Source organism: Cryptotermes secundus, unplaced genomic scaffold, assembly GCF_002891405.2.
Source record: "Cryptotermes secundus unplaced genomic scaffold, Csec_1.0 scaffold1924, whole genome shotgun sequence".
Lineage (NCBI taxonomy): Eukaryota > Metazoa > Arthropoda > Insecta > Blattodea > Kalotermitidae > Cryptotermes > Cryptotermes secundus.
This window is the reverse complement of record NW_019737430.1, coordinates 22508-44879: the sequence shown is the minus strand read 5'-3', so window position 1 is coordinate 44879 and position 22372 is coordinate 22508. Positions and strand designations below refer to the sequence as shown.

At 36.2% G+C, this 22372-nt stretch overlaps 1 protein-coding gene across 2 annotated transcripts in view; it reads right to left on the bottom strand.

Annotated features, from left to right (window-relative positions):
• Positions 1-22372, bottom strand: part of LOC111870451 (coronin-6) — a 40976-nt gene that overhangs the window by 18281 nt on the left and 323 nt on the right. For both annotated transcript variants that reach the window (XM_033753851.1, XM_023862756.2), the window contains exons 2-6: positions 21977-22174; positions 19271-19425; positions 14858-14955; positions 14262-14440; positions 11035-11256 (exon numbers count right to left, since the gene is read on the bottom strand). In XM_033753851.1, coding sequence (XP_033609742.1) covers positions 11035-11256; positions 14262-14440; positions 14858-14955; positions 19271-19425; positions 21977-22174 — 852 coding nt within the window. The remainder of the gene's footprint in view (positions 1-11034; positions 11257-14261; positions 14441-14857; positions 14956-19270; positions 19426-21976; positions 22175-22372) is intronic.

Below are 22372 nucleotides of genomic sequence, written 5' to 3'. Positions count from 1 at the left end.
GGTACTATTTGGATTTCAAAATTAACATTACTTTATGCCTTGTAACAACCATCCTAGAACTAATAAATCATTCTCTCCCCATTCCAGTCTTTGGCGTAATCAAATCTGAACATCTCCAGTACACTTTACTAGAATACAACTATTATGTAAGTTCCAAAATCAGGCATGTTGAACATCTGAATCAGACTGCTTAAAAATGATGGTAGCTACTCCACACACAGTGTAAGCTAAATGAATACTCAGCTGTCCTGCAGTTATGAAAAGCATAACTGAACATTATGTTTCTATTACTTGTGTTTCATACTCTCCAAAACATTCCATAATTTGTAAATAATAATGTGTTACATATGGTTGCATGGTACCTTGAATAGTTATAAAGAAGCTTCACTACATACCAAAATAACATGTAACACTGAATGCTTACACTAAACAAAATAATATCCCTTCTGTACCCCAAAGAGATAACACTCTTCAAAAGTTAGGTCTGAAGAGATGATCAATAATGCACATGTATATCCTTAGGAGGTTTTCAGAGTCACAGCATAAAACCTTTTCTATATTTATATAATAGAACAGACTGTAAAGATACATATATCTGAAAATGTCACTGCACTCACAAGGCAGCAGCATTTAATTTTGGCATGTTCACAATGAAACGAAGCAAAAATGTGCCAATTGGCTTTGCCACTGTCACAAGTCAAAAACTGCTCAACATATCTTCCTGAAATTTTATACTGGGGAGGTTTACTACAGTTTATCAATACATGCCTATTTTGGTTAAAACTGGACAATAACAAACACTAAAGAAACATTATACATGAAGACCTACATACTTTTTGTATACATCTCAACTTCCACTTGCTAAATAATTATTGGAACCAAAATTATTTTGAACTATGCTGCAGGAAAACATGGAACACATTTTTATGTGCACTTCTTCTCTCAGGCTTATGATTTCTGTGATTAAACAAAAGTGGGTGAATGAGCCAGATTGGTTATAGTATGGTACATTTCCAAACTTGTTTCAATCATAAGCATCAGTAACTCTTAGAAATCTTCCCTTATATACATATACATATTATCATCATCCACAGCATAAAATAAGTGCCAGATAGCTCTAAAAAAAGCAATCCCTCAATTCACTCGTACACTAACCGAGAAATCTAGCTGAGTATATAGACAAAATAGCTAGTATTTTTTGCATGACTATACTGTATTTACTCGCATAATGCTTGCCTTTGAATATTTCACACATTTACTGTCAGTCTAGATCTGATTAGCAATATTCCATTTTTATATCAATCATGCACACATAGTTAAAGAGCCTTACAGGCATTAGGTTGCCCCACAAGTTACAGAGCCCAGATATTTCCAAACTTCACCTGCAGCATCTGCCATACAACTGTTGTCTATTCGGTATTCATATCTAGCATCTGTTCACTGACAGGAAAATTGTAGCAGCTTGAAGAGAATTGAGATTTCATAATACTCTGTGGTGAATAAAGTGAAATATTCTAGGTATACAGCAATTTTCAAATTAAAGGTAATAGAATACATAGAAAAACACAACAACAAAGTGACCAGTCATGAATCTACCATGTCAGAATTCAATTGTGCACTACTGGAGGAAGCAGAAAAATGTCCTTCTACAAACTACCAACAAACCCTCGGGGGCTGAAATGTGGAAAATTTCCTAACTTGAAGATGGGAAAGTCAAATATGTTAGAGCAGCCTTTCTCAACATGGATTCCCTGGAACCCTACGGTTCTGCAAAAGGTCACAAGGGGTTCAGAGAGAGAACATAAAAAATATATATATAAGTAAATAAAAAATAAACATCATGTTTTCACATTCACACTTGCATGTTTATATTAATAATTATCACTAAAGCTATCTATTTCCCATATTTGGAGTTTACAACTTAAATTAAAAAATAATACTGACTTATTACCTTTTCTAATCATCAATATTTTCTATGGTTATTCAGTAATTAAATGGGTTACTTGATCATTTCAATAATCTTAATACTGTAATAGTAATTAATATTTAAATTAAATGGAAACAAGTGTGCCAAAACTGAAATAAATAGTACACTGTAGTCATTTTATTTCTTCTGTGGTAATTTGCATTGGAGGGTGGAGTGAATGGGGGACCAGCATTTGGTGCGGGCAACACTGCCATGAAGAAATACTACACATGCTTGTGGATTTTGTAGGTTAGAAGCATTGTGAAGTTTTCATATTTTTTGCAATTTTCTCGTTTAGTTACATATTATCCCATTCTTTTTTTATATTTTATTAACCCTAGTATTTTATAGAGATGTCTGATGGTTGCATGTGGCGATTTTTGAAGAAAAGTCATGTGATAAAAAAGGTCCTAGGCATATGGACAATTCTGATGAGGTTCATGATTTGTTTATTCTGTCTTGCAGTGCATACACTTATCTATCTTCTTCTTTCACTTTCACTACATGTTTCGGCATAAGAATGCCATCTTCAGGTGCTACTCAATTCACGTCAAACTAGTACATTGTATGCCTTGTCTTCACTTTAAAATAACTAAAATATATGTCCATCATATATATTGACAAATGTCAATCGTAAAAATATTAAAACTGTCCAGGGTTCCCGATCGCTACGTCGTATCTTATTACGCCAGTCCTGTTCATCCTACTCTGTTGGAGCTCTTCTTCCCTATCGTGTATATTGTGTTTCTGTTGCGTCTTGTTCTCGCGACTGCGTGCGTTATGCTGTTGGGTCTGCTGGGTATGTGTGTGTGTCTGATGAGGTTAGTGATGAATCACATGCTTTTGACAAATTTCAGTGCACTAGTGGAAAGCTATTTATCAATGGGCTTTACAAGGACTGGTGATTCAAGCTGTCCTATTCCATTGTGCCTCATCTGTGGCAAACAACTTACAAATGCAACAATGGCTTCAGCAAAAAAGAAAAAAAAAAAAAACCACACACACACACACACACACTTAACTACAAATCACAGCCACAGGACTGGTAAAAGTGCTCATTATTTTCAACAGCTATGGAATATCAAAACAAAGAAGAGTAAAACTTTTTGTTAGTAAAGTCACAATCAGTGAAAAGGCTCAGGTAGAAAGTTACTCAGTAGCATAACTTACTGCCCAGAAAAGGAAAAGTCATGCAGTTGGTGAGAAGCCAATAATACCAGCATGTAAAATTATAGTGGATAAAATGATGGGATGAGATGCAGTACGAGAAATTGAAAATGTTCCACTTTCAAACAATATGATATGCTGAAAAATAACAATTTCTCTATCCCAGTTACTGACTCAACAGATTTCCGCACTAACAAAGATGCTGCAGCATTTGTAGGATTTGTACATAATGGTGAAATTCAAGAAAACTTTTTCTGTTGCAAGAGCTGCCTGAAACAAGCAAAGGTTAACATATATTTCATGTTGTGTCTTCATATCTAGCAACAAAAGGTCTGTCTTGGGAAAACTGTGTAGGCATCTGTACTGATGGTTGGCTGCTGTAAAAAAGAAAATCCTGACATCACAAACACTGCTTTATTCACAGAAAAGTGCTGGGTTCAAAATCTCTTGGAGATGAAATGAAAAAAAGTTTTGGATAATGCTACAAAAATTATTAATTTTATCAAACAAAGACCATCACTCCAGAATGTTTAAAAAACTGTAAAAACATGAACAGACAGCACATCAATCTTCTGCTACATACAGAAAACTGGTGACTTTGCAGAGGAAGAGTTCTCAACAGGGTGTTTGAGCTGAAAGGTGAATTACAGGATTTCTTTCAACAAAACAACAGGCCAGATTTTGAAAAGTGCTTTGCAGTTGAACAATGGCTGAAGAAAACAGCCTACTTAGCAGACATTTTTCATCAGTTTATTTGCATTAAATCGTGCATCTACCTTTATAATAATTTTTATGTAGGGGTTCCCTGAGGCTTGAAAATTATTCCAAGGGTTCATCCAAAGTAAAGAGGTTGAGAAAGGCTCTGTTAGAGGTTTGCACAATAATTGCGTCAGTGTCTTTGCGTGAAATGTTGTATCTCAACGCATGCAAGATAGCAATGAGGCAGGTCATCAGCCCTTCACAATTTAAAATGAACAGTGGCTGGATGTATTGCTTTATGTATGAGATAAACATTGCTAAGCCAATGAACACCAAAAGATTTTGATGACAAGATTACAGCATTTCACAGATTTGTAATCAGAAAAAACACTGGCTACTTGTTACTATGAATAGGCAATCTGTATCAAATTCCTATGTACTTCGATGGCCAGCAAAAAGAGGTGCCACCCATATGTGATAATTAACAGGAAGACAATGCCAAAAGCCAAATTACCAAAAGGTTGTATTTCATGTGTATGTATAAGTTACAGCTATGGTGTGAGGTTTTGCTGACATATTTTTGAGGTCAACAACCCTAGTGCACTGCTTCAGTGACCATTTCTGCTTGTGTGGGGTAGTTTTGCAGGCATTTACGGATGACACAAAGAGAATCCTTATGGAGATGAACACTGACCTGGCAGTAATTCCTGGAAGGTTGTCAGTTTTACAGTCTCTCAATGTGTCAATTAACAAGCCGTCCAAGGATGTTAGAAAACTGTACAAGCAATGAATGGCAGAAAGTGAACATGAGTTGACACCAACAGGAAAGATAAGAAATCAACTGAAATGATGTACAGAACATGTGTTATGTTCGCAACTCTTTAATGTTAAAATATAATGCTAGAGTTGGCAACATCATAGTAAACAATTTTAATAACAGACTGTGCTACATGCACTGTTCCTAATTTCTCTACTGTTATGTGTGTAAAAACAGAATCTCTCTATTGTTATGTGTTACCATAGTTATATGTGTGAATATATATAAAACGCCCTTGTGTATCAAAAGTCAGTCTTAATAAAGCAGGGTTTGCTTGAACACTGATTACTTATCATTCGATCCATGTAGGAAGTAACAAAAATAACAGGTTATGGGCCCAGGATCATATTATTGATAAGTATAAATAGTAAAAAGTGATCCCTTGGACTGACACCGCCACCAAGACAAAGAGACAAGTTTCATCATGGCCACTTCAAAGCCCTTTGTGAATACTGATAAGCTCAAAGGATGCAAAAATTATAGAGAATGGTGCTTTGATATTCAAAATGTTCTAGCAATTGAAACTGTGTGGGCAGCAGTCAGTGGATATGCTGCAGAAGATAAAACTCCTGCATCCCTGAAGAAACATTTGTCTGACATTGGAGCCCCAAGTTAAATCTTACGTTGTCCAGACAACTACAGCAAAGGAAGTCTGGGACACGTTGGAAAGAACATTCCAAGATCAGGGTGTCAATGGTTGGATAGTTAGTTAGTTATTGGAGAGGGTGGGTTTCCCCATGCACTGAGACCAGTATTGGTCCATTGTGCTTCCCTCTATGATATTCTACCAGTCTCTATACCCTACCGATATTGGCGTATACCATCAGTCCCGACCGAGCCAGCGAGTTTGGCCTCTACTGGCTTGGCAATATCTATAATGCTTCCCCCATCTATCAGAGGCATTAGAGACTACTGTTGGGCGGGAAATGTCCTTGAATTTAGCTCAGTGACCTCCTTTGGAGATATGAGGTCTTTTTACGTGCCGCAATGGTTGGATAAGTATTTTAACTGATTTGTACTCTTTGAAACTTGAGGACTATAAAAGTATGCAGCAATATGTTAATGACTTCATGTCAATAATCTTAGATTAGTCTCAATGGGCAAAAAAATAGATGAGCTATTAGCTAGTTTAATGTTAAAGGGTTTAACTAGTGAGCTCATTAAATCTAAGCTATTGCAAGATACTGAATTTGGTAAAAATGCAAATTCAGATTCAGCCTTTCTTTCCAGAGATAAGTTTAAACGTAAACCACCAAAATGTTAAATTTGTGGTAAGCTAGGCCATATAAACAAAAACTGTTGGTTTAAAGATAAGGATAAGGCAAACAATAATAATCACAACAGCCAACACAACCAAAAATGTAAGGGCAATTAGTCTTCTAAATCAGTTAATAGTACTGATGAAAATAAAGAAGGATCCAATCAAAGGTATAATGAAAATAAATGGAAAAATAAGACCAGTAAAAAATCCATGTATGTGGTATCTGCCTATCATGTTAAAATTAAGGATGATACTTGGGTAACAGACTCTGGTGCTTCACACCATATGACCGGAAATAAGACTGTTTTGCAAAATTATAAAACACATGATTCTAAGGAACATTAGATAAGTCTTGCTGATGATAATGTGTTAACTAGTGCAGGTTTTGGTGACTGATGAACAACTGTTGTGGCATAGATGTTTGGGGCATTTAAATAGGGTTAGCATGTGCTTGCTTAAAAAAGGTTTAGCTAGTGGCACTGATTTTTAAGAACAAGAAGATCAGTCAAAGAAATGTGTTCCATGCCTGGAAGGCAAGATGACAGAGAAGCCTTTCCTACAATCAAAGAACAAGCGGTCAAAAAGGATACTTGATCTATTACATTTAGATCTGGTTGGGCCATTTGAAGTACCCTCTTATGGGAATGCTAAACATTTTTTTACTATTGTGGATGATAACAGTAGAAAAATCTTCATTCGTTTCTTGAAACAAAAAGGTGACACATATGAAGCCTTTAAAGAATTTATGAAAATGGTTGAGACAGAAACTGGATTGACTATAAGAGCTGTTTGTTCCGAAAATGGTGATGAATTTTGGGGAAAATTATTCAATGACATGTTAAAACAAAAGGGAGTTAAAAGGGAATTCTCTGTGCCATATAATCCACAACAAAATGGAACTGCCGAACGAGCTAATCACGGTATTTTGGAAAAACAAGATGTATGTTGTATGATTCCGGCTGCAACAAAAGATTCTGGGCTGAAGCAGCACAAACAGCTGTATATCTTTTGAACAGATCACCTCACAAGAAACTAAAGAACCAATTGCCTGAAGAAATATGGAAGGAGAAAAGATGGATCTCTCCCACATAAAAATTTTCGGATGTCCAGCTTATGCTCATGTACCATCAGAGAAATACAAAAAAATTGGATGCAGTGCGCAAGAAATACATTTTTGTGGGATATAGTGAGGATAGTAAAGCTTATCGGTTATCAGATCCCCTCAATCTGTCTCAAATAGTTAAGGCAAGAGATGTATAATTTCTGGAAGAAGAAATTATAAACAAGAAAGAGAGTGAGAAAGGATTTCAGCTTAAAGAGATTCTTCCAGAGTTGTCAAGTTTCTACCTCGACCCACAAGATGAAACACTGATTCCGCAAGAACAAACACAAGTAGAAAATGAAGGAAATTAAGTTCCATTAGAGCCGAACAGCTTAGAATAATTACCAGGAAATTGGGAAGAAAGACGATATCCACTTCGGAACAGGAAACGGAAAGAATTTTCAGAATTTATTACCTACTTAGCCATGCATAAAGATGATGAGTCAGAACCAGTCACATATGAAGAGGCACTGTCAAGCTCCGATAAATCTAAATGGAAAGAAGCTATTCAACATGAGCTAGAAGCTTTTCAAACAAACGGAGCATGGACAATAGTAGACAGACCATCAAATAAGCCAGTAGTGAAGTCAAAATGGGTCTTCAAAATTAAACGAGATGCTGAAGGAAATATTGCATGTCACATAGCACGTTTAGTGGCGAAAGGTTGTAGCCAAACAAAGGGAATAGACTATTTTGAAACTTTCGCTCCCGTAGTAAAACACTCATCAATGACTCTGTTATTTGCTTTAGCTGCTAAGCATGATTGGAACATTGACCACCTTGATGTCTGTATGTTGTTTTTAAACTGAGATACTGAGGAAGTTATATATATGGAGTTTCCTGAAGGATATGACATTAAGGGGGAGTCTAATAAAGTTTGAAAGTTAAAAAAAAATCAGTTTACGGACTAAAACAAGCCACTACGTCATGGAATAAGAAAGCAACAGAGGTTCTGAAAAGCCTAGGGTACAAGCAAACTTGTTCTGAACCAGGTACTCATATCAAACAAAAAGGTAATTCTGTAATTAATATAGCATTGTATGTTGATGACTTCTTCAATTTCACAATGAAAATGTTGAAGTTAAGACTTTAAAAAGAAAATTGCAACAATGTTTCAAAGTCAAGTATTTGGGACTGGTTAAGAAATGTCTAGGAATGGAAGTGAACAGAGATAGGGTGAAGAACACTATAAAGTTAACCCAAACTCAATATTTGAACAATATTCTTAAGAGATTTAATATTCATAATGAGACTAAACCAGTTAGTCATCCAATAGAACCAAATAGCAAATTGAAACCGTTACCTAAATCATATAAATCGATCGAGAATCTAGATGATGTGCCATATCAACAAGCTGTAGGCTCAATGATGTATTTAGCTGTATGCACGTGCCCTGTTATATATTTTGCTAAGACTTATTTGAGCCAATTTAACTCTTTGACTGGCGCGGGCGTGTATTAATGCCCGGACGATGCCAGCCGTTCTTTGGCGCTGGCGTGTTTTAACGCTTTGACAATCTCATCCCTTCTTTGCTCTCTTGGCACTTATCAACCAAAGACATATATATGATAGTTTTTGTGCATGTTTGTAAAGAACCCTTGTGAACTTTGTGGGGGTCTATATTACTGTAAGAACCCTCTGAGAAGGAAAAGGTCAGAAAATATATCACATTCATTCAGTTTCACCATGGCTTCTTGCAGCAAGTGTCTTCGTGTTCCTACAGACCAGGTGGATAATGTTGTGAACGAGATTTGTGCTGATGATAGTGGCGATGAATTAATGATTCCTGAATTGGATGAAGTTGATAGTGACAATAATACAGTGATAGACAATGATCCACAAGACAGTAATCATGAACATTTACCTACCACGAGTGCGGTGCCTGACGCACCCATCTCATGAACGTACGGAGACACTGTACCCCCAATATTTCCATTTGCTAATAGTTTCGGGATCAAAATTGATATAACACATAAAATGCATATCTTTTCATGGATTAAAATTTTTCTGGATGACGACTTGGTAAATCACATCACAACTGAAACCAATCGCTATGCTCACCAGCACTTCAACACACATGAGTTAGCTCCTCACTCTCGAAAACACAATTACAATTATGTCACATCAGATGAAATCTGGACATACTTAGGAATTGTGTTCATGACAGGAATCGGCTCTCTGCAAACTTTCATGTTTCAATGTTTATCACACGAAGAAAAACTAATAAAGAGGTATGGAAAGGCATTTATTGCATAAAATATTGTATTTTAATTAGTTCCTGAAAATTTCGTTTTTAAAAACCAATTTTTGTTGAAGTTGTTTAGGAAAAAGTAACTAAATGCATTTTAGCGACATAAGGTTTAAAGGGCCTGCCAGGACAGGGGTGGGATTTAAATACCCTTCGCGCCAGTCAAAGAGTTAACGCTTGTTTCAAAAGAGAGCACTGGGTTTTGTTAAAAAGAGTTCTAAAATACCTAAATTCTACAAAGGATGTAGGTATTGTATATTCTCAGAATAATGATCAATTGGAAGGTTTTTCCAATGCAGACTGGGGTGGAAATTTAGATCGTAGATCCTTTAGTGGATCTGTGTTCAAATTACCAGGAGCAGCTATCAGTTGGCAATGTAAAAAACAAAGGACTGTAGCTTTGTCAACCACAGAAGCAGAATATATTGTGTTATCAGAGACCGCAAAAGAAGCCATTTTCTTGAGAAAATTATGGTTTGAAATATGTAACAAGGAAATCACTATTCCTGTTTTTTGTGATAATCGTGGTGTTTTAACCATAGTGAAAAATCCTGCCAATAATGACCGAACAAAACATATTGACACGAGTTCATTTTGTAGGAGAGAGGGTTGAGTCAAAGGAATTGTCAGTACATTACATTCCTGGAAATCAATTAGTTGCTGATGGTTGTACGAAAGGTTTAAATGTAGGGAAACACTGATTTTATTAATTCACTTGGATTGTGCTAAGAATAATGTTTCCAAATGATGTTCTAAATAATAATAATTTCTGTTGATATACTGATTAATGAATAAGTATTTTTTAAACTCCCAAAAATTGTTTAAGGGGGAGTGTTATGTTGGCAAGTCTCTAATGTTAAAATATAATGCTAGAGTTGGCAACATTGTAGTAAACAATTTTAATAACAGACTGTGCTACATGCGCTGTTCCTAATTTCTCTACTGTTGTGTGTGTAAAAACAGAATCTCTCTATTGTTATGTGTTACCATAGTTATATGTCTGAATATATATAAAACGCCCTTGTGTATCAAAAGTCAGTCTTGATAAATCAGGGTTAGCTTGAACACTGATTACTTATCATTCAATCCAAGCAGGAAGTAACAAAAATAACAACATGATGTCAAGAAAAATAATTATGAAGAGCGTTTTAAAAAGTGGGATTAGGAACACTCTTGATGGAGGCACAGGTGACATGTTGTGGGTTGAAGACAAGAATGTGAATGTGGAAAGAGATAGTGAATCAGCACCAGAGAGCAGTTCCAAAGATGATAATCCATAAAATAACCGTTATGAAAATAGTGGGTATTATTCTTCGCAACTGGTAGTGCATGCTGTCAATGAAGGCTTAAAAATTTTTCTTCACATAAATCACACATCCCACTTTTCAATCACCAAAATACAGAAAATATGTGTGAGAATTATGAGTAAATGTAGCATATGCATATACAAGGGCATTGTTGCAACAATTTTATTTTTAAGCATTTTTAATCTTTCCCTCATGACCACAAAACAGTATGTAGAAGTATTGTTTCCAACAACTTAATATAGGTGCAAAAATGACAATAATACACCTTACAATTAGAATGATAGATTCTAAAATCTAAATATGATTCTTAGACTGAGTTCAACAGCAGAGTGCTCACATGTGATTCACAATAAATTATAAAACTTCTTTCAAGTCTCCCAAATAAAAAAAATGAAAACTGCTTTATTGCAGCTCTGCTATTCAATGAAAACATGTTTATACATTTAAACTTAAATGTATCAACTTACTTTACCACAGAGGTAGACAAGATTTGTGTCAGGATCATACAGTGGAAACATAACTCCATTGCTTGTATCCAGCTCCACCATAACAATAGGTTCTGAAAGGTGTTCTGGTGCTCGGAGGGAATACTGCCTTTCAGACATTTTGCTAAAACCCGTCGTAAAGATGAGACCACTTTTAAGGAAGATTGCTCTCGTTGCTTTTGATCCCTCATGGCACACGGCTTCCTACAGATGAGGCAGAATAGGTGATCTTTATTTTCAATGACAAAATGAAACAATATATAATGAGTGGTTGTTTTCTATAACAAATGCATAAACATCAGCAGGACATCCTTAATTATACAGGATGGAACCAAATGGTCTTCTCAGGAGAATTATGACATGATAATGAAGGACATAACAGCTATACTAATGCAACCATTCTGGGACTCTACCACCAGATTCTATGAGAAAAGCAATAATAATGGTTTACTATGACCAGTATGATATGAACTACTTTGACTTCATTCAGCATGATGCCAGATTCAAATCTCAATACTAATGTGACCTGCTACACAGCTCTCCATGGCAAGCCACACACACATATACATCAGACAGGATTGTAAATTCATGGCAAACTGTATAATGAATTCAAAAATAAAGACAGGGATGTTGTATATTTCATAAAATTAGTATTTTCTAGAGTATAAGATGCACTGTTTTTCCCTGGAAAACGCTGCCTAAAATAAGTGTGTCTGGAGGTATAGTAGGTCTGTTTTCTTAAATTTTCCCTGTAAAATCCAGGTAGTCCAGAAAATGCCCATCACTTAATTTGCGATTCCTGTACTTTTAATAACTGTTGATGAACTAAAAGGTGTATTTGGTTCATGTGTATCTCATGCACATTGCATCCATATGGACCACAGAAAAAATACATTGTGGAATACAAGGTGAAGTCAATCCTATACATTCTGCTCGGATCAACACACAAATTGCTACTTTACACCTGTAATAGGATACATATTAACATTGTAAACATGCAGCAAGTTTGCTGCTCAAATATGGAACAAATCTCATGTAAAATAATTCTGTAAAGCTTGCAGAAGGGAAGAGACTTCCCACCCAAGTTTCCTTGTTAACTAATGTTAGCTCCCATATAATAAACAACAAACTTTAATTAGTTTTCTTGCATCCATCACTGTAAGTTTCAATCCTGTGAAGTGATTCCCATGCTACAAAACTTTAAAATATGGCTAGCATATTACAAGAGATATACGTAGCATGTCCACAAAGTAAGTTTCCCACTCATCCCACAGCTAGCAAACCTTATATTGCGCGAAGCGACTGCGCGTACATGATAGAGCAATGACGTAGCATGGCACATGCACAAACGGAATTTCCCGCTTTCCTACAGTAGCATCATTGCAGCTGTTGAAGATGGAGGCTCTTATTCAAACTCCCACCGACTGTGAAGTGCGGTCGGTGATAAAGTTTTTCAATGAACAGAGCATAGCGCCAATCGAAATTCATCGTCGGCTGTGCTGGGTCTATGGGCCTAACATCATGAGCAAGCAGATGGTGCGTCGCTGGTGCAGACAATTTTCAGCAGGTCAACAAAGTGTGTATGATGAGAAGCTCAGTGGGCGGCCATCCATCATTACAGATGACTTGGTGCAGCTTGTGCGGGAACGCATTATGGAGAATCATCACGTCACAATTGCGGAACTCAGCAGTCATGTCCCGCAGATTTCCCGCTCCTTGTTGCACGAAATTGTCACGGAGCATCTGTTGTTCAGGAAATTGTGCGCCAGGTGGGTGCCGAAGCAACTGACATGAGAACACAAAACAAAGCGCATGGAGTCAGCATTGACCTTTCTGCAGCGCCACCATGATGATGGCGACGAGTTTCTGGACCGGATCATCACAGATGATGAAACGTGGATTGCACACACTACCCCAGAAACCAAGCAGCAGTCAATGCATTGGCGTCACATTGGATCTCCCTGTNCTGCAGCAGTACCATGATGACGGCGACGAGTTTCTGGACCGGATCATCACAGGTGATGAAACGTGGATTGCACACATTACCCCAGAAACCAAGCAGCGGTCAATGCATTGGCGTCACAGTGGATCTCCCTGTAAGACGAAATTAAAGCAGACGTCGGCACGGAATGCGGAATGCACGGGATGCTTAGTGCTGGTATTGTCTTCCTGCATGATAACGCTAGGCCGCACACAGCTCGACGGACAGCAAGTCTCCTGAGGAGTTCAGCTGGGAAGTGTTTAATCATCCACCCTACAGCCCGGACCTCGCTTCCAGCGATTTCCATCTTTTGCAAGACCTCAAGAAATTCCTGTCCGGTGAGCATCAGCATTTTGAGAATGACAGAGAGGCGGAGATGGTTGTCACACAGTGGTTCCAATCCCAGGCGGCAGACTTCTATGACACAGGTATTCAAAAGGTGGTCCCACGGTATGACAAATGTCTCAATTCCGGTGGCGATTATGTTGAAAAATAGCTGAACACTTGCTGTATCTGTTGCAATAAATATTTCCATGAAATTGTGTTTTGTTTCTGTAAACGGCCCCAGGGAAACTTACTTTGTGGACAAGCCTCGTATAACCGCTAAAGTTCGCACTAACTTCACCGACATGTGGCAGTTGCTTAGTCGGTATAGTTCTCTTGCAGACTACTACCATGCAATGTTCTTTACATATATATATACACACACACACACACCATATTACTTCAAATATCATCCATCATCATCATCATCATATTCATATTCATATTCATCTTATGCATGAAGCAGTAGGCTAGGTGGCCTGTTACAGTTCATTCCATCTTTTTAATGGTCTTCCTAGGCATCTTTTTCCATGTGGTCTTAGTGCAAAAGTTTGTTTGGGATCGTGTTAGAATCCATTCTTTCATTGTGGTCCTTCCAACTGGCATGGTAATGCTGAATAAATTTAATATCTGGTTCGACTTTCAAGTTTTTTTTTTTTTAATTTCTTAATTTCTTCTGTGGTCCACAAGTTTAAATATAAAACGCGCATTTTTTCCCCGTTGAAAAATTTAGGTGCATCTTAAATTTGAGGACTGTGCACTTTCTAATTTTTTTCCAAAAACCCACAATCAAAAAACTGGATGCATCTTAAATCTGAGTGTTTTATATTTGAAGAAATTAAAAGACTAGTTTGATGAATCGATGTGAAACAATGCAAAACAATGTGAAGCAAACAGTACTTGCCTCTTGAACAGTGCCTGTGCGTGGATCAATCAGCCGCATCTTCTTATCTTTGCAAGTGGTGAGAAGCTGAGAACCATCCCAATTCCATGAAGCACTATACACAATATCTGGATGGCAGTCAATGTGTACTAGAACTTCCCCTATTCCAACATTCCACACTACCACCTGATTGTCAGAACCTAGAATCGAATATAAAATAACATAACCAAAATACTAAATACTGCCATCTGCTATAAAGTTAAATTACATAGGGACAACTCAAAACACTTCTAATTATGAAATTAATTTTTATTTTTTTCAACTGAACCTGTATATTAATAGGAGTTGGAGTCATGACACCATGTGGTCTGCTCAATGGATATCAATGTTTTGGAGGAACATACTACCTTCATCTCTAGAACAAAAGATGAAAGCAGTATATTCTTTCAAAATATTGATACCATACTAAAAGACAACATGCTGCCATATCCAAAAAGATAACATATATTAATTTATTTATTTATTTGAACTTTGGTAGGGTATTCTCAGTGTATAACATAAAGTGTGATTCGTATCACTGCCATATGAAATAGATGCAAATCATGAAAAGCACTCACCAGCTGTGAGAAGCACATTTTGTGCTGTAGGATGCCATAGAACCAGGCCTACACGCCTCTGGTGATACACCAGATCTACTACAGGTTCTGTCAAAGTCCTGCAATTATAGAATAATCATGTGAGTATAACTATTATTTTTACAGCTATGTACAAATATGCATCTTCATGGCAGTTATTCTCATTATTAGAAAATTCTCATGATTTCATTACATACGTGTATATGTAATCACAATTATTACTAGCAATTAATGATAATTCTTTGCACAGGGTATTTTGCTTTATTTAGAGTCTTAGTGACAACTTCACAGACAATGGAATTTCAATCATGTGATGCACAAAAAAATTAATTTAATTTTTATATTGTGGCTGCTAGAGCCAGCAATTTGCCCCCTTCCCAAAAGAAAGAAAGAAAGACAAAAAATTCATGCAACACCTGCTGTGACAATGAATATAATGTCTTAGTTAAATGAAGAAGATAGTATGTTTACATGCATGCATATTTTAATACATCTGTTTCACATGAAACATATAACAGCACAGTACCATAAAAATGCACTGACATACATATTTCTGATGCTTCAATGAAGTTCAGCCAGATAAACTATAGGGTCAAATTTGTACCTCCCAACAAATGCACTTCATCACAATCACATAACCATTACAATTTAAATGGGATTTAAGGATTTCACATCAGTAAAGATTTAGATTATGGTTGTTCTTCTGGATTATGATAATGTACAGTCTAGCTGGTGGTTACCAAAGTTTTGGAAGAACCTGCTGTCATCAGCATCAGAATACCACAATCTAGATCACTATTTCATGACCTTCATCACTGTGTTAAGTCCAGTTCCTATAAATCCTAAGATGTTCTTGGTCTTTCCATCATTATTTTGTTCACTTTAAGTGTTGTAATTCCTTTGGTTGAAAACAGGATAACAGTTGCAAAAGGTGGTAAATCACAATTTTGGGGGCAAACAGTAGCATAGTTGGTTGAGACATTATGCTACAAGCCAGAAGATCGCAAGTTTGAGCCCCAAAGAAGTCACTGGATTTTTTCGATTTATCTAATCCTTCCAGCCGCAATATGGCCCTGGGTTTGACTCAGCCTCTAATAGAAATGAGTACCAGTAATCTTACTGGGGGGTAAAGGGCAGCCAGTGTGTAAGGCTGACAACCTTATTGCCATATGTTGGCCGACTGTCTATGAAAATGTGGGAGCCTTGACATCTCACAACCCTATGGGCCTTCACAGCCTGTTTCTGGGACAGCTTTACCTTTTACCTTTACAAATATTATGTTTCCGGACATTATCCACCGTCCTGTCTTTATCTGACAACACCATCCTGTTTAATTTTCTAAACACGTTTCTGAGTCTGGATTCTATCTTCAGAGATAGGGACTAGCTCTATCAATTGGACCCAACTGAGTAGTTCTTTAATTGTTTCTTGCATCCTGTTGTGTATTTAATCAATATTAGAGTCAATTTTACCGACCACACAACATATTTTTATTATTATTACACTACATGTTTCGACCTCAAGAGGTCATCCTCAGGTGTACGAACACAGCTGTATAATTACACGCAATCACATTCGTCTTCTCACTTATTCGATCCTGTATCTTATTCAGGCTCACGCTCAATAATATATCAAGCTCTCTCATAAAACACAAGTTAAAATTGTTCTAAAAGTCAAAAGTTAAAATTTAAATTTAAAATTGTTTAAAAAATTTAAAGTTTGTGAATCGAATTTCAATTCAGGTCACTTGTTATGCTTTCACTTTCACTTGTATTCAGTCACTTCCTATTTACGTTCATCACTACGTCAAGTTCACTTTAACTAGTTTAATTATATTATATATATCATGACATGGACCATAACAGATCCACAACTTCAGAAGATGCAGTAGAACAGCAAGACCTCCAAAAGTGAAAAAGTGCAATCTATAATAAAATTGAACTTAATTCATGAACATTTAATCAATAATATAATTAAACTAGTTAAAGTTAACTTGACGCAGTGATGAACGTAAGTAGGAAGTGACTGAGTACAAGTGAAAATGAAAGAATAACAAGTGACCTGAATTGAAATTCAATTCACAAACTTTAAATTTTTTAAACAATTTTAAATTTATATTTTAACTTTTGACTTTTAGAACAATTTAAACTTGTGTTTTAAGAGAGATCTTGATATATTATTGAGCGTGAGCCTGAATAAGATACAGGATCAAATAAGTGAGAAGACGAATGTGATTGCGTGTAATTATACAGCTGTGTTCGTACACCTAGGGATGACCTCTTGAGGTCGAAACATGTAGCGTAATAATAATAAAAATATGTTTTGTGGTCGGTAAAATTGACTCTAATATTGAGTAGTTCTTACCTGAAAACAGAGACAGAATCCAGTCTCCCAAACATTGTGTTTTGAAAAATAAACAGGATGGTGTTTTTAGATAAAGACAGGATGATGGATAATGTCCAGAAACAAAATATTTGTACATATGTACCATTGTCACAAACTTTTCAATTAAATTTCCTAACATTTTATAGTGTTCTCTATTGGATCTGTAATAGGAAGATCACAGGAAAACTACTTTTCTGTATGTATTACATAAACTGTACATGACTGAAAACCATCAGAAAAGAATTCATTTACAGTTTCATTATAAATAAACTGGACAGTGTCTGAAGATCCTGCATGGAGTTGGGCAGCACACCTGACCAGTACCGCTTAGTAAATCCTTCTGACTATATGAGGTTTTTTCCTGTCTTCATGATTTTCAGTCTTATATATTATCAAGTGATATGACATCTGTAGTGTCATAATGGTGCATGTCCTGCATTCCAAGTCTGATGAGTATATCAGCAGCAGAAACAAGAAAAGGTATGATATGATAAAGGTCAACTGTGAATTACTGCTGAGATAACAAATATTGATAAATTCACAGTTAACAACTTAATCTAAAATACCCAAATTTGTATGTCTACTCAGCAATAATCAGTAACAGACTGCAAGCTTTATAAGATAAAATTAAACAAGATGCTAATATGAAACAATTTTTATTGGGTACCTATCATATCCTCAGCTGCAAGAAATCCTATCCTATACTATCTACTTAAAATCACAATTCACCACTTTAAAATAGGCCATGACTACTTCTTACTGTAAGATAATATGGGACCCTGTGGAGAAACACACATATGAATATACCTGGGTTCGAACTCTAGACTCGGGACAAAAATGCTTACAAAACCAAACAATGTCACAGACACACATACATGTAAGTGAAGTTACAATCTTCCCAATCTGAATTTCTATCATTTTAGGTATTTATCTGTACTGGGAGATCAGGACCAAATATTTCCCACACAACATTCCTGAGCTGCTATGTTTTTTCTAACTGCTAAATGATGAGCATAATATTACATAGTATGATTAATATTTCTCATATCTGTTGTGCTGTCATAAACATTAACATGTGCAGTCTGTGATATGAAAACAAGATAATTTCTTCTTCTTTAAACTGTCAATGTCTTTCTGCTCCCTCAGATAATTCAGAGTATACTGCGTATACACAGATCACAATTTTAAATGACATGCATCATACTAAGTCACAACTAATATTAACAGATGGTAAATAAATACTGGCTTGCTTCTTTGCTTTATCATGAGACCAGCTGTGGTGAAACACTAAAAGTAACTGGAACATATGCTCTAAGTCAGTCAATATGTACTCATGGTGGCCAATTTTGGTCAGGGTTAGAAGCAAGTACCTACAAAATATGTGGTAGTAACCATTCTACCATAACAAAGCCTACATCTTCTTTGGCATGTCTGCTGTATTATTTATACAGCAGCCAGTACACTAACTGGCAACATGCTGGGTGACTGACATTTCAGATCCCAGAACAAGCACAATTTTCTCTTTCTAATACTGTCTGTCTAAACCATCTTTCAGGGTACATCATACCTTGAAAAGGCAACTTTATGGATGGGAAGTCCTGCGTGTTCCACAAAATCTCCAGTATGGCAATGTTGTTTTTCACTGCAGGCTGAAAACAGAATCTAGTAATACTATAATAGTGACATAACAATCTATGTCATTATCTGATGATGATGCAGTCTCAAAGATGTTTTAGACAAATATAGCATTGGTTTATTTGGAATCAGTAAACAACAGCAATGTTATAAATGAATCAATTTAACTAATGCTTGAAAATTGGACATACACATACAGTTTTACATTAACTGGTCTCTGGCCTCAAAATTATAACATAATGATGATTGGTCAAACAATCTAGCATTACAGCATCGTGAGAAGTGGATTCCACTGTCCTAGAAGTTCAAAGATATCCAGTCATCCTACTCTAAGGCATCACGATGAAAACTCACACTATATTCATAGAAACAAACCTGCTGATACCACTGTCAGGAATCTGCCAAATTTTCACAACACAGTCCTCAGACCCACTAGCTATAACATTGTCATTATGTGGGCACCAAGCTATATCCAGTACAGGACCTTTGTGCCCACCAACCAGAGGGTGGTCTGCAGCAATTCGTCCTACCTATGGAGACAAAGCAATAATAGCAATAAGAATAAAGGTACCTCCACAAGCACAGGCTTGATAGTTCCTGCAAAATTTGCTCCTTCTATTAATGGGACTGACAAAATTTACTAAGAGCAATGCTGAACAGAAAAATGTTTCTTTGTTTTATATTTACCATCTGACCCTAATATTACAATGTTTACATAACTGCCAGCCAGACCAATTTAATGCATCAGTGCCCCACAGGAAGTAAAGGTAAAGCTATCCCTATGTTTAATTAATTAATCACCACAACATGAAAATGTATGGGGGAATAGACATACAGATAAACCATTTCTGACCTCAGCACTAGATGGAAGTGAGTGGTAAGCTTCATACCTCAACTGATTTATGCCCAGGGAAACAGCCCCTGGTACCCACTAGATAAAGGCAAGGTGGACCCCAAAGCCAGTCTGGTCACTGTAGATAAGACAGAAACCTCTTGCCCCTGACAGCTATCAAACCCCAGCTGTCTAGCCTGTAGCCTATCACTATGCAAACTTTATTATTCTGGTTCCTCAGGAAGTCAAGTAACGTCTAACACAAATTTTATATTGTGACACCAGTGAATATATATAATAAATTCTCAATACTGCAAGGTCCTAGTTAAATGAAAGTGATACTGCCATTAGAATACCTCCACCACAGCCCTGCAAGTTGTAGAAGGCAATGAAAATGGAACCTAGTGCTTGAGGGTATAACTGGGCCACTGTCACTGGAGGACATAAATACAAAGACCTGGTCCTCCAGGCTGGGGGTTGGATACAAGGCTGAGCACCTTATTCTATAAAAGAATTACAGTTGCAAAATCCAAATAAGTGAAAACCTGATGGTCTAAATCATGATAGAATAGATAAATCTGGCAGAATCTTCTAAGGAAGGCTATAGCTATAGGAGGGTTGTTTTATCTGCTGCTGAAACCAATATCCTGAATACACCATCAGCCCAATACTGCCTACTAATTCTAAATGGGATATTTAATTTGCATATATCACATTAACAAATCTAATTAAAATTGCAAATTTAAAGGTGTTTTTATAACAATCATATCAACTGTTTTAATGAATACCTTATCTGTTAGGATAAATGGATAGTGCAGCCTGTAACTTAAGAAACAAATATATACCAAACTAACAATGTCAATGGTCACCATGATCTCACAGTTTTAAAAATAGCTGTGCTGTACTGGTTCTTTTCATGAGAAAGCAGCAGTAAGGAGAAGCAATTCATTCAGTTAGTGCGTGGGTATTTTGAGGACAAATCTAAAAATAGCTCAGACCAACCTTGAGATGATGGAACCAATAAACTTACATGAAAAATTTTCTGACTGCAATATATACTGTCACATACACACACTTTATTAAATGTATTTAAATATTAGGAATGCAAAGCTCATTTTAAAAACAAATCTTCTATACCAAACAAAAGAACAAGTTACACCATTTGATGTACCATGTGACAGTTCATTTTTGACATCTGTCAAATACTATTTATTTATTCTTTTTATTTTTTTTAAACAGTATTACCAATTTATTGAGAACTTTATTCTCTTATCATAATTTCAGTTATTTTACATGGGGCTTACAAGACAGGAAGAAAACAATGAAAATAAACAATGGATCTACTGAATACAGCATACAACAAAAATATGAGGTAGTTTATCAAAGCATAGACTTTGGCAAGTGAACACATTACCCTAAATAATTTCAACATTATAAGTACTCTTGAGTGTCAATGACAGCAGTCTAGCAAACTAAGGCTTCATGGAAACAGTTATCATGAAGGCAGGAAATATCTTATCTCAATTACTACTACCATAATACTAAAGGAAGTTATCTGGCTATACTCGAGGGAAGTGTGGTGGCCTACATCCGCTCTGTAATGACTACTTCCTCTCATATAGTACAGCTGTACCTTGGACTTACAACTGAATGAGTTTCCAAAAAAGGTCATAAATAAAATTCATTAAAATGTGGAATGCACAGTTACATTCCTAGACTTCAAGGCTCAGAAAAATTTTAAAACATCTTTACACTTATTATAATTCTATTGTGTTCATTATCAAATCAATAAAGGAGCATCAAATAACACAGTATTAAATATTTAAACTATTAAAAATGAGCTAATATCTTACAACAGATCATTAAGAGTTAGGATTCAAGCGATCAGATCTTAACAAAATGGATTTTTTAAAGTTAATTAACAACATTAGAGCATTTACAAACTCATAAACAAATTAAATTATGCTTTTCAATAACCAGAGATCTCCAACATATCAAATATAGACAGGGGAGCCTTGGTTATGTGAGATTGTGGAAAACACACAGCCTGCCAGATGACATTGGAGAAGTGGTCACTGGGATCCTTGGCTTTCTGACAAATCTACCCAAGGTGTGAAATGTGTCTCGAGTAACACATTAAATATTCAGAGCATAAATTTAATGGGTGTTAGTTTAATGGAACTGTAAGTTGGGAAGTTGTTGGTCAAGGTACAACCATATACTTAACATTAAATTTAATTAATATCTACCTTACTCAAAGGTAGTACAATAAATGCTCCACCACCTGCAGACTCAACAATGATGGCAAGGAACTTGGGATTCACTGCACAGAATGTTGAATCCCATGATGACTTTGAAACCCTTATGTTGTCATAACACTGTTCACGCTTCAATGCAGAACCATATACATGTCTGAACTTACTGCTTCGCACCACTCTGAATGACATCTGAAAAAGAACAAGCAATACGTCTTATCATACATAAATACAAAACGTGTAACTAATAATACATTTCATGTCAACCCAATCCTAACCTAACCCTGCGCTACAAATTACGAAAGATGAGGTTAGACCTTCTAAAATAACTTCGTATTGCAATATGTATTAAATGTACAATTTCATGGTCAAACTGAAGGCTGTGACAGT